A 13,433-nucleotide genomic window follows, 5' to 3' on the forward strand; every position below is an offset into this window, starting at 1 on the left:
TAAAACTTTGGTTGTACAATAACAAAAATATTAAAACACTATAGAAAAAAAGAGCAAGCAGGTTTTCAAATCTGTTTTCATTCAGTGAGTGACAGTCGTTGGTAAATTTCATTGCAGCACATTTGATATTTTAATTTCAAGACTGCAATGCCTTCTGTGGCTCTCAACACCTCTTCCTGTTGCTCCTGGCTAAGGTCAACACTGGGTTGTTGGACGTTAACAGCAGGGAACTGGTCATCCAATTCAAGTGGGACGCTGTGAATTCCATGTTGTGCCAGAAGTGCCTCTATATTGTGCTCTCTGAATGGATCATCACCAAATACATGGTTGATAGAGGTGCTATCTACTCCCATGTTTGTCAGCATCCCATCTGTCCAGATCTGAGAGGGTGTTCGGTTATTTTCTGTCCTTAGACGGTGATGATTCCATGCTTCACGAAACATGCTCACTTATTTGATAATTCTTTATTAATTACTAATTGGTTTCCTGTATGTTCACTTTCCCTCAGTCCTTGCCTTACATACAATAATTGAATTAATGGTAATGTGGTATATGGTGACGAGGCACGCATACAGTACTGTATATAAAACATAAAAACTAAGGTAAGTTATCGCATGGCACTGGAGTGGTGGTGCGGTTCTTATCGGAAGCTGATTTCTTACAAAACACACTCACAAAACAATTCACTACACAGACAAAATTGCATTCATTTATATTGCACTTTCATACTGCTACTACTACTACTGCTAATAACATTTATATGAAAGGGTCACAACTCAATGTAATTATGTATGACTGTTCATTAGTAGTTACTTCATAGTTATTTTTCTTGAACCTTAACTAGTAGATAATTAATCGCAGTTCTTCAGGAGGTGTGACAGAATACATTAGTTATTGATTAGCTAACTTTTACTTAACACAATCATAATATTTTAGTACATACTGATTAGTTAGCACATCTTCCTTAGTAGTTAACAGTAGTTAGTTAAGTGTTAATGAATAATTACCTTTTAGTTTTCAATAATTCCTTATTAGCTGTGCAGTAAGTAAGAAACAGTATTCTAAAGTGTTACCAAATAAAGTGTTACCATAGATACTAGTGCTTTTTAAACTAGTAGCTGCACTAGTAGCGTGTGTATTTATATTAGTACTTATTCATTGGGAATTAGTTCTTATCTAAATAATTACTAGTCTTTTATTCTTACTAGCGTTTTATTATGTACTCGTATTTATTAGCTACTAGTTCTTATTCTTTAGATACTAGTACTTATTTATTTGCTACTAGTACACATTTATTAGATACTAATACTTATTTCAACTGTTACTATTAAGATTTTTTATTTTACTACAAAGATTTTTAATGGCTTTTCTGACTAGTCATAACATAAGTAAAAACATATTTTGTGACTTGTAAGATAAGAATTGTTTCTAGTAACAATTACAAAAGATACCAGTGCCTAATTAATAACTACTACTATCTATTAAATATGTAGTGGCATGACTGGCATCTAATGAAAAGTAGTAGTATTTAATAAATAAGCACTATTAACTAATGAATATTTAATAGTAGTATTTTAAAATATATTAGTCTACATACTAATACATACTAGTCAGAACTGAATAGTTGATAGCTGAATGACAGATCCCCATAGAAGTGAATGGCAAAAAATGTACTAGGTTTACTAGTAACAACAGAATAGTGACGAAGAGTTTTATTAATCTAAATATAAATTAATCAAGCTGCACATCCTGTTGTGACATGACAGGGCCTCTTCCTTTAACGTAACATAAATTGGGGCCGATTATCTGCTCTAGGAAACAGATGGAGACTGTATGGAGACTCTAGGAAACAGATGGAGACTTCTTAAATACAGTTTTTGCCTTAGGGCAAAAACTGAATTTAAGAAGAAACGAACATAAGTTCAGGAGATTTCGCTGCAGCGTCTCTCGGTTTTATTGTCTCTGATAATAAAATCTAAATTCTGGCATCAAAACCCCAAGGCTTCAAGAGTGATTCTTGAGAGAAGAAAGAGGACACGACAATTGGCGTCACGAACAGGATTGGAAAGGAGCAACAAAGGTGGACAACCACTTTGAGTGGACTTTGACGAGCAGCTCAAACGGTGGCCACTAAAGAATAAAGGTAGGCAGTTTATGCTTATATAATAAGTTTGTGTTGTTTGCTGGTCTGCTCTTAGTGGTAAGAACACTTAAAATTGCTCTTCCAAATTTAAAGAACAAAAAAGAAAAAGGGGGTTTTGATTCCAGAATAAATAAGTGCATGCAAAAATCTGTGTTTACTGTCAAGAGGGACTTGATGGATGACGTAAACGTTGAGCAGATATACATTGCATGCAATGGTCTGTGTTTTTTGTTAAGTGGGCCTTTGATGGATAACATTAAACGTTAAGCAGATAAAGTATAGGAAAGCGCCAAAGTCCTACGGTTACCGCTCTGTTGGCGAAAGGAAGGTTACGGAGGTCTGCACGGGTAGGCAAAAATCCTGCAGAGTGCTGTTTTTTTACTATGTAAGGGTAATAGTAAAAGAGCGAGCAGAACTGACAGGTCTCTCAGGAAGAGGGTAGTATGTGTATATCTATTTTAATGTATGTGTCTGTGTGAGTGATTGTGGCTGTATGAGGAAATAAGCTCTGTATCTGTTGGACCAGAGGTGTGCACCCCCTCCTGGACCGTCACGTGAGTGTGGTCAGGCAGCGGAGATGGGCGCAGCTGGTGTTAAGCTAGGAAAGCATGAATATATGAGCCCTATAAATAAAGGGACTAGATGGAGTGAATGTGTTTAGGAGAATTGTTTCAATAAAGATTGGATCAAGATTGGCATTGTAGATTTTTCGTACACATTTGAATGGATATGTTGTGGGACTAAGATAGGGAGAATATTTAGGAAACTTTAAAAGACTAATGCTGTTCAGACAGTAGAATAAAATAGAGGTATATGTTCTATGTTAAATAATTAAATTGTAATAATTAACATCTAATTTGAATTGTTGATAAAAGGATTTTTAGAACAGAAACAAAGAATGTCTAAGTGATTGGTTGGCACTTTTGGACACTAAGTGATAAAAAATAAAAATAATAATAAATAAATAAATTTATAGTATGAAGTCACTCTATATTGAAAATGTGCAAGGGTTATAATATTTACCAGGCCTAAAAGTGCACGATACTGAAGGAAATAGAAGAAAGTGATCAAATAATAATTTAAGAAGGGTGGAGAATATATTATTTGAAAAAATAATAATAAATTAAATTGTTGTATAAAATACAGATTGAGCTTTAAATATAGATTTTCATATTATAGGAAAAATTATGGCAGCTACTTCGGTGGAAATACTAGGATTAAAATATCCATTGTGTAAAGAGCTGATGCACAAGTTCTCAAACAAATGGTAGCTGAGAACCAAACAAATGATGCAAAATGACCAAAAGAAGGAAATACTAAAAGAGGCAGATAAAATATGAAGGGAAAACAGGAAATGAGGAAACTTTAGAGCAGATGAGGAGAGAAGAAAGGAGATTGAAGCACAAGCAGAGGCGATGGAAGAAGAAATAGAAAGGAAAATTAAACAAACAGAAAAATTAATTGAAGATGCACAAAAAATGATGAAAGATAGAAGTAAACTATTAGAAAGCAGAGAGGAAGTGAGTGAAGGGGAGGAGTCATCATTTGATAAAGAAACATGGGAACAAGGAAGAGAAAAAATAATACTTAGACCACTGGCTGCACAACTCCCAATTTTAATTAAGGGTACACAGGGACAGTATGTCCCCTGGGCCACACAGAACCTTGAGGGGCTGGTCACCGCCTCCCAGATAATCATGTGGGGGCTGGAAAGTGGATTAAGGTGTTCAAAGAAGAAACTATGGGCACACTTTTAGCTGTGGGGGACATTAAAGCACTTCTGGCAAAGATTATGGGAGGAGCAAAGATGGAAACAATTCTTCAAGCATCTAATTTGAACAGAGCTGTGGACTTTTCAGATTATAGAAATAATAATAGATTAATTCAAATAAGATATACATTTATTAAATGACATGTCTTAATAGATGAATAAAAATATTGCACATGCTTAAAACTTTATATCTTATCTTATCAATTATAGAAGAAAAATTATGATTGAAGTCTTTAGTTTTACCATATGCATGTCATGCTGTTGTAGAATGAAGGATTATTTTGTTTTATTGTAGTATTCTTAGATAATAAAGGTAGCTGCTTTCTGCCGGTTGCAAAGAAAAAACTGCTTGCTGGTTTTCTGCAATGAAGAACTTGCTTGACTAAAATAGAATAAGGGAACTGCTGTTTTTAACCAAATGACCTTTTTCATTTATTTTATTTATTTATTTTTATTTAACCTTTTTATTAAGGAACCAATGCTATCCTAGCGTAGCTCCTGGGAGCGGAGGCTTCAGTACGATAACTCACTCCAGCGAGAGGAGGACTAGCAATGCTTGCTGTAGCCAAGGAGGCTCACAGAGAGCCTAACAACTTTGGCTACTACCTAACAAAGCTCTAGAAACGGAAGCCTCAACATGACAACTCTAAATCGAGAGGAGACCTAACCACGCCGTATGCTCAGAACATCTTGCAAGGTGGCTCACATATAGTCTATAACTCTGACTTGCTAGCCTATAGCTGGGCTCATAGGTACCTTTAAAAGCAGTGGCCAAGGAGACTCAGAAACCCTAACAACTTAGCACCACTGCATGATGGAGCTCTGAGGATGGAGGCATCAGCATGACAACTCTCTAAATCGAGAGGAGGCCTAACTACGTCCTATACTCAGAGCATCTTACCAAGGAGGCTTACAGAAAGCCTAACAACTTGTTGATGCTATCAGAGCAGAGCTCCTTACTGAACCTTCCATTAAGCAGAACATAAAACCCCAAATTGCCAGGTCGGAGCCTTCAAGGAGGATGCCTCAACTACTGAGAAACAGGAAAGAGGCAATGACACATTTCCACCGAATATGGAATCCCTTACAATCTCTCTACCTCAGTGTGGAGATCCAAAACAGAAGGCTCACAGTGGCAGGCAGTATATACAGGCAAACATTGTTTCCACAAAATCTGTCTCATGCAGCCAAAACATGTTAATCTGTCATTGGCGTAAACTATAATTTTAGTAATATTAATATGCGCATTTCTGTCTCGAATTCCTCAGAATTAGACACATAAATAACAATAGTGTTCTGTGCATCAACAAGAGGAGCCAAGACTTTTCCGAGCCCTGCCTACAAGCCCCGCATTTAAGACTAGCACTCATTCAGAACTGGCTCACGTTTCCACTGGCAGGGAGCATAACCCTTTACTATTCAAAAGCATGAAGAGTTGTCCGCTCTCCAATTGCTTTCGAGGTACTTTGATTTCATGTCAATTGGTCTGTGCAACACCTGTAGGGGCCTATTTTATATTACGTGGTGCATTTCAGCTTTGAATGTTTCTGTTTGGATTGTTAGCATTTGTGAACTTACTTTATTCATGTGTGCCATCTGGACAAATATTCTGTATTTTACATTGAAAATATGTACTATGTTAAAATTGTGTACTGGCTCTTTAAAAATTGCAACTGTGAAGTCTGGCGGCAGTGCTTTCTAGGAGTCACACAGTTTTCTTTACCGCATCCATAATATTTAAGATGTAAGATTATATTTTGTTTCTTTAATTTTATTTGTCCAATTTATCTCTGGGTCAAGAATAAAGCAATATATTGGACCAGAAATGGAGTACGTGGATTGCTTATTGGACAAAAGCCTAATGGCTCCTTTCAAACTGTGGTCTGTAGTGGAAGTGGTGCTTACTGATGTCATATTCCCTTGTTTGAGACCAGCAAGTTTTCAGGGCCAGTTCGAAATCAAGATCTGGGCACTGGCCCAGATTTTTTTTTGAATGGAAATGCGTAGACCTGGTTGAGGAAAAAGAGTTTTTGTTGGTAGAATCTTGTTTCCTCTGTGGTAGTTCCTGTTTAGTAACATGCATCACTCTCAATTTGACTTTTCTCTCAGTCCCACCTAAGATTCTTCACTCAAACTTGCGACTCAGCAAGTATCTGTCTCTTTTGTCCACCCTCCACCTCTGTTTGTACCTTGAAGCAGAAATGGACTGGAATTTCCGGTTGCCTTTGTGTTTGTTTTATGGTAAGTTCAAATTTATGTGCAATTAAATTTGTGGCGTAAGCTATACTGAAATAACCTAATGTCATAAAGATAGTAATCAGAAACAAACAAAAAAAAATTTCACTTGTGTACTTGCTGTAAGCTGAACAGATTGTAGATTCTGTGATATTTGCTTAATGAATTTAGAAATAAGCATTATTACAATCACATTTTCAGTATTTTGACTGATCTACTGTATATGCATTGCTGTCAAGCCCACTGAAACATATTTGATATGAAAATTTATAAGGCATCTTTGCAAAATAAACCTGCACACAATCTAGTACATGCCTTCTATTGTCTATTGATAGTTTATACTTTTTTTTAGCAATTAAAACATCTTTTATTATAATTGGAAAAAAATGTGTGTCTTTTTGCTGTGAAATCTTATTTTTATAAAATAAACATGGAGTGAAAAAGGACTGAAACAAAAATGTGAATTTTAAAATGTATTTTAAAGAATGCTTATTTGTTCATCTCTCAATTATCATTGTATTGCATTACATTATAATTTTAAAACTACACAGCTTTAATCATAAAAATACATATTTAAATATAATCTTGCTAAGACAGTTTATTTATAGATATACCTCCGATTTTACAGACAAGACTTAAGCCTAGTCCCAAACTAAAATGCATGTCTGAGCTGCTTTAACTGAAAGAAACTTGCACTGACATATCTTTAACATTTGTCAGTGCAATTATTTTGTCTCAACATGAACATCATTGATGTTTTTTTCCCCCTTTTTCTTAGGCACCTTTATAAATGACACGTAAATTTCCTAATTGAACTATGGCCTAATCCGGGCTTGTGAAACGAGGCCATAGAATGACAACTGATATTTATATGCAGTTTATGTACATAATCATTTATTTGCATTATAAGCAGAATTTCATTTTACTTTTTGGCCATAAAAATCACAATATCTGCAAAAAAATTTTACAGAGGAAGGTACTTAGTTTCATAATTAATTTAAAAACTTGTAATTTTCCTTTCTTTTACATGTTAGTATGCCATTCATTAATGGCCTTCAACATTGATCCTGTGACCTGGAAGAACTTCACAAGCAATGAAAACACTGCCTTTGGCTATAAAGTGATACAGAAAGGTGCAAGGTGAGCTCACTTGCGTTACCATAGATCACTCAAAACAAACCGCTGAACTGCTGAAAACAAACAGCTGACTTTAAGAGCTACAGAATATTTGAATCCAAGACTGATGTGGATATTAAAGCCACTAATCAAAAGCCCTAATGCAAAATGAATTGTTTCTGTTTTTCATTTTTAGTCAGAAGGCACTGCAAAGCAATTACATCATTACTTTACAGCTAGCTACTGTTGTCACTGTAATGCAGGTCAAGCTAGACATTTTTTTTTGTCAATTACTAAATGAAAATAAAACAGAGCCACTGCAGACTGTTCTGGTCCAGTTAAAATATTATTTGAACTTTATTACAGTTTAATCGGAAAGAAAACCTTTTGAATCCCAAATTTGCCAGTAGTTTTAATTTCCCCTTTCTGTATTTTTCAGTAGACTAATATAAAAATATTTTGCAACACTAACGAAAACCATGTTGATGTCCACACTTTCTTGTCTTTCATTTGTTGCTTCATACTCAACCAGTATACCCAGCCAAGAATGCCACAGATTTCTCTTTTTTTAGCCTGTTCTCATATTCTTTCTGTCTTCTTCCATAGTCTGCTTGTGAGTGATCCTTTAATACAACACAGTCAAACTCAAAGAGGAAAAATTTATGACTGTTCTGTCACCAGAGGAACGTGTGTGCCACTGGACATTGCCGGTAATTAGTTTTTTTGTATGATGCTTTCAAATATGTAAAATAGGATAATAGTTTTATTATTTGTGATTATAATTAGTTCCTCTTTTTATTCAACAAAGTCCCGAATGAGGCTGTCAACATGTCCCTTGGACTTTCAATGTCTCTAGAACCTCAGTCTTCAACAGCAGTGGTAAGTTTTATGCAACTCCAATTCCAGAAAAGTTGGGGCTTTTGTAAAATGTAGTAACATCAATAATTTGTGATTTGTTAATTCTCTTTAACATTTATTTAATATACAGTACTAAGAAACAATTTCTAATGTTTCACTGACCATATATATACAGGGCTTGGCATTAACTTTTTTTTTGCTCACTAGCCACTGTCGCTAGTGGTTTTCCAAAATTAATAGACATTCAGCATTTTCTCTGGCCACAATTTTGTTGCTGGGAAATTACATTTTATATGATTAAAGTTACTGAATTCTAAAATTGACTTAAATCAATTTCCAGGTCATTTTTTGCTTTTACAAATGGCAGTTTTTTCCTAACCATTTTGAATGTATGTTTCATATCAACTTCTTATATTTTAGTACTAATTTTGGTTATTATAATAAGACACTATAGGGCTGTTACTAATCAAATGAAATCAGTATCAACAACATTGATTTTTTTCAACTGCAAGATACGGAAGCAGCAGAAGTTAATGGCATTTAGATGCATTCACACAGACAATTTAATGATGCTGAAATGCATTTAGTCATTTTACATTTACATTTAGTCATTCAGCAGATGCTTTTATCCAAAGCATTAATGCATTAACAGTGCAAAATTACAACTGCATAAATTATATGAGCCTAGTGTTTTATATTATTTTTGTATATACAAATATGAAATATTAGGGAAAAAATGCAATAATAGGCTGCTTTTACATTTGAAGGTAAACCGCTAGTAGGTGACAGCACATGTCTGTCTTAACAAGTGAGTCATTGAGTCATTCATTTAAATGATTCCTTCAGACAGCTGATTCATTCATGAATGAGGCAAATGTCTGTCTTTATGAGTGGGTTATTGAATCATTGACTTAAAAATGTTGAATCATTCAGTAACAAAACACCTCTGTGTTGCTCAGAGATTCCGGATTGTGCTGTGATCTTTATTTGGAACTGTTTTTGTTAACAAAATCAAAATTCCAGTCGGGCAAGTAAAGTTAGCTTTCACTTGCCCCTTCAAAAAAAAAAAAAAAAACCCAAACAAAAAAAACCCCACTTGTCCCAGACAAGCATTAATATTAAGCTTTGTTACAGCATATAAAATTAAACCTGCCAAAGTGGCTAGTGGGAGCCACTTCTGATGGCTGCAACACACTCCAAAAACGTTGACACAAAGGCATAATAAAAGTGAAAAGATAAACTGTTTTAATAAGCTGTCCACAATAAGCTGGTGAATTGGTAATAAGGGCATCATGGCTCATTATTTTGTGGGGCAAATTTCATTACAGAAATGTCAGACCAATTAAAAATCTCAATGCAAAATTGCTAAAAAAAATTAGGGTTGCTCTTTACATTAAGGTTCCCTTTGTAAATGATTTATAAAGTGAAGTGAAGTGACATTCAGCCAAGTATGGTGACCCATACTCGGAATTCGTGCTCTGCATTTAACCCATCCAACGTGCGCACACACACAGCAGTGAACACACACACACCGTGAACACACACCCGGAGCAGTGGGCAGCCATTTATGCTGCAGCGCCCGGGGAGCAGTTGGGGGTTCGGTGCCTTACTCAAGGGCACCTCAGTCGTGGTATTGAGGGTGGAGAGAGCACTGGACATTCACTCCCCCCACCTACAATCCCTGCCGGCCCGAGACTCGAACCCGCAACCTTTGGATTACAAGTCCGACTCTCTAACCATTAGGCCACGACTTCCCCAGGTGTTCATAAAGGTGTTCATAAATGGCAAAGTGATTTAAAAATGCTTTATAAGTCATTGATAAGCAGTTATAAATGCACAAATAAAAGGGTTATATACCTGCCAAATAGTGAGCCATTATTAACTCACATGATATAAATGCTTAATAAATATATTTGTTCATACACTCTAAACCAGATTCCTGATTTATTTCATGATGCTGAAAAATAGACAAAATAATAGACAAATAGACAAATTGTCATGATACAATTCAATTAAATTCAAGTTTATTTGTATAGCGCTTTTTACGATACAAATAGTTGCAAAGCAGCTCTACAGGAATTTAAGTTTCCACAATATATTTATATATTGCAGAACCTTAATATGTTTAACTTATAAACATATTAACTTAATATGGGGGAAGTCGTGGCCTAATGGTTAGAGAGTCGGACTCGTAATCGAAAGGTTGTGGGTTCGAGTCCCCGGCCGGCAGGGATTGTAGGTGGGGGGAGTGAATGTCCAGCGCTCTCTCCACCCTCAATACCACGACTGAGGTGCCCTTGAGCAAGGCACCGAACCCCCAATTGCTCCCCGGGCGCTGCAGCATGGCTGCCCACTGCTCCGGGTGTGTGTTCACGGTGTGTGTGTGTGTGTGTGTGTGTGTGTGTGTGTCATTTGTTCACTACTCACTGCTGTGTGTGTGCACTTGGATGGGTTAAACGCAGAGCACCAATTTCGAGTATGGGTAATTCTGTATGTTGTCTGAGCGTTGGCATCCTCCGAAGTCCTCTGAGGGGTTGGCATTATCTTTCCTCAGGTGTTCGGTCATCTCAGATCATTTAAGGGTTTGATCCAGACTGAAGCTTCGGGATGTTAATCCCGTGGCAGAAACAGAGAAACAAATAGAGACATAATTAGCGTAGCTGCAGTTCCATCTAGGCAAAAATTATTTGTTCAACCCAAGCTAAAGAATAATAATCATGTACGTTTGATCAGATATAACTGCAGTACAAGATTATAAGATGCATTATGTGAATGCTTGGCTAAAGAGATGTGTCTTTAATCTAGATTTAAACAGAGAGAGTGTGTCTGAACACACCGAATGTTATCAGGAAGGCTATTCCAGAGTTTGGGAGCCAAATGTGAACAAGCTCTACCTCCTTTAGTGGACTTTGCTATCCTAGGTACTACCAAAAGTCCAGAGTTTTGCGACCTTAGGGAGCGGGTTGGACTGTAGCGTGGTAGAAGACAAGTTAGGTACGCAGGAGCTAAACCATTTAGGGCCTTATAGGCAAGTAATAATATTTTGTAAATGATACAGAACTGAATAGGTAGCCAGTGCAGAGACTGTAAAATTGGGGAAATATGATCATATTTTCTTGACCTGGTAAGAACTCTAGCCGCTGCATTTTTGGACTATCTGTAGCTTGTTTATTGAAGATGCAGGACAACCAGCTAGCAGTGCATTACAATAGTCCAGTCTAGAGGTCATGAATGCATGAACTAGCTTTTCTGCATCAGAAACAGGTAGCATGTTTCGAAGCTTGGCAATGTTTCGAAGATGGAATAATACTGTTTTTGTAACATGGGAAATATGATTTTCAAAGGAAAAGTTGCTGTCTAATATAACACACAGATTTTTTACTTTAGAGGACGTAACATTACATCTGTCTAGCTGCAAATTGTAATCCAAGATATTCTGTGTACTGTTTTTTGGTCCAATAAGTAATATCTCTGTCTTATCTGAATTTAATAGGAGGAAATTATTGGTCATCCAATCTTTTACATTTTTTTACACAATCTATTAGCTTAGATAGTTTAGAAGTTTCATCTGGTCTTGTTGAGATATATAGTTGAGTATCATCAGCATAACAATGAAAACTAGTCCCATATTTTTTGTAATAATATTACCAAGAGGCAACATGTATATTGAAAATAGAAGAGGACCTAGGACAGATCCTTGTGGTACTCCATACTTTACTGGTGATAATTGTGATGACTCTCCATTTAAATGAACAAAGTGGTAGCGATCGGACAGGTAGGATCTAAACCATCTTAAAGCCTGCCCTTACAGCACACAAGGTAAGCAAGGAGACGAGGAATAACTCAAAATAAACAGTCTTTAAATGCAAAATCCAAAACGGGGATACACAAGGCAGGGAGAACACACAAGAAACAGGACATTGACGCTAATACTGGACACTCGAGACAGGGAAACACAGGGCTGTTTACTAAATATACTAAACGTAAATGAGAACTGTAAAATTTCACTGTAAAATTAAAACAAATAAATAATAATAATAATATAGTCACAATACTGTGTGGAATAAGGCACACGAAGACGACGATGAAGAAGAAAGTTCAATAATCTTTAATGATTCCACAAGGGTAATTCAGATGGGTCAGGAAAACAAACATAAACACACACACACACAGTAACGGGGCGAACGAGATGTGAGGCAAGCGGATCCAAGTGCAATCTTTTATTAATAAACATAGTCAAATCACATGCAGGGTCAAACAACAGCAAACAGATATGGCACGGGCAAGACACAAGAGTAATCCTAGGGCAAGCATGGGTCTTTGATTGGCGAACAATATCCAACAGGGCAAGGCAGAGAGATAATCCAGGTGCACGAGCAGTAGTTCAAGAGAGGTGCAAACAGAGACCGAACGGCAAGGCAAAGGGTAAATCCAGGAAAAACAGGCAAGAATCAAAACACTAGAAAACACGCAAGGCAAGGCAAGACTATTACAACTAAGTGGGCTCCGTAGAGTAGCTATCACTAGGAGAGTGATATACGCTATACAATACTCGGCAGAGAGGAAGAGGAAGTCCATGGTTTAAGTAGGGTGTGTGATTGTGTGATAATTCTCAAGTGTGAGCATGTGATTGAGACAGCTGTGCGTACTTAGTGCAATTAATAAAATAAAATATTGTCTTCATTCAAACTGACTATAAACACCATGGGAGACAGCAAGTGACATAAAAGTCTAAGACAAGGCACAGAGAACATGTAACACAAACAAGAAAGAGCTTATTCGTGAAGAAACCAAAATAAAACCGAACACCTCAAAATTACAATAAATAAATAAATAAATAAATTACATTAAAAAATTCAACTAAAAAAATCAGTCTTCTTGCACTGGATGTGCTGGTTTCGGCCTCATTGCCAGCTGCAGTCATATAAAACACCTGTGATTCACAACTGTTTGCTAAGGAGTTCACATTCACATAAAGTAGCCTTGTTGACAAGTTTGGGTGAGTAAGGGCAAAAGACACAAGATATAGTACTTTCAGTGCCCTGTAGTTGGCGATATCACATCTTTTGTAGCAGAAATAAATTGCTGCAGAAAAGCTAGGTGCCATGCAAAATGTATGTATTTCTAGTGCTTCCTCTTTTTTTCATTGTTTAGTTTGGAATGTGGTAGAAATGTAGGAGAGACCTGCCTTTTTGTTTAAACCTCATTTTCATGATGTTTACGTTAAGAGTGGTTAGGTTAGGTTGGTTGTATTTATTTTTCTTTTCTTTGTCAGTTTATTTTTATTGCTATTTTATTTGGTTTTGTTTG

General features: G+C 36.3%; 1 protein-coding gene across 1 annotated transcript in view; it reads left to right on the forward strand.

The window, feature by feature from the left end:
• Positions 1-1,794: 1,794 nt before the first annotated feature.
• Positions 1,795-13,433, forward strand: part of LOC306857515 (integrin alpha-M-like) — a 39,800-nt gene continuing 28,161 nt past the window's right edge. Inside the window, exons 1-5 of the mRNA XM_079397494.1 lie at positions 1,795-2,143; positions 6,024-6,155; positions 7,184-7,289; positions 7,872-7,975; positions 8,074-8,144. Of these exons, the coding sequence (XP_079253620.1) occupies positions 6,116-6,155; positions 7,184-7,289; positions 7,872-7,975; positions 8,074-8,144 (321 nt within the window). The 5' untranslated portion in view covers positions 1,795-2,143; positions 6,024-6,115. The remainder of the gene's footprint in view (positions 2,144-6,023; positions 6,156-7,183; positions 7,290-7,871; positions 7,976-8,073; positions 8,145-13,433) is intronic.

This window comes from Barbus barbus (genome assembly GCF_936440315.1).
Source record: "Barbus barbus genome assembly, chromosome: 38".
Taxonomy (NCBI): Eukaryota; Metazoa; Chordata; class Actinopteri; order Cypriniformes; family Cyprinidae; genus Barbus; species Barbus barbus.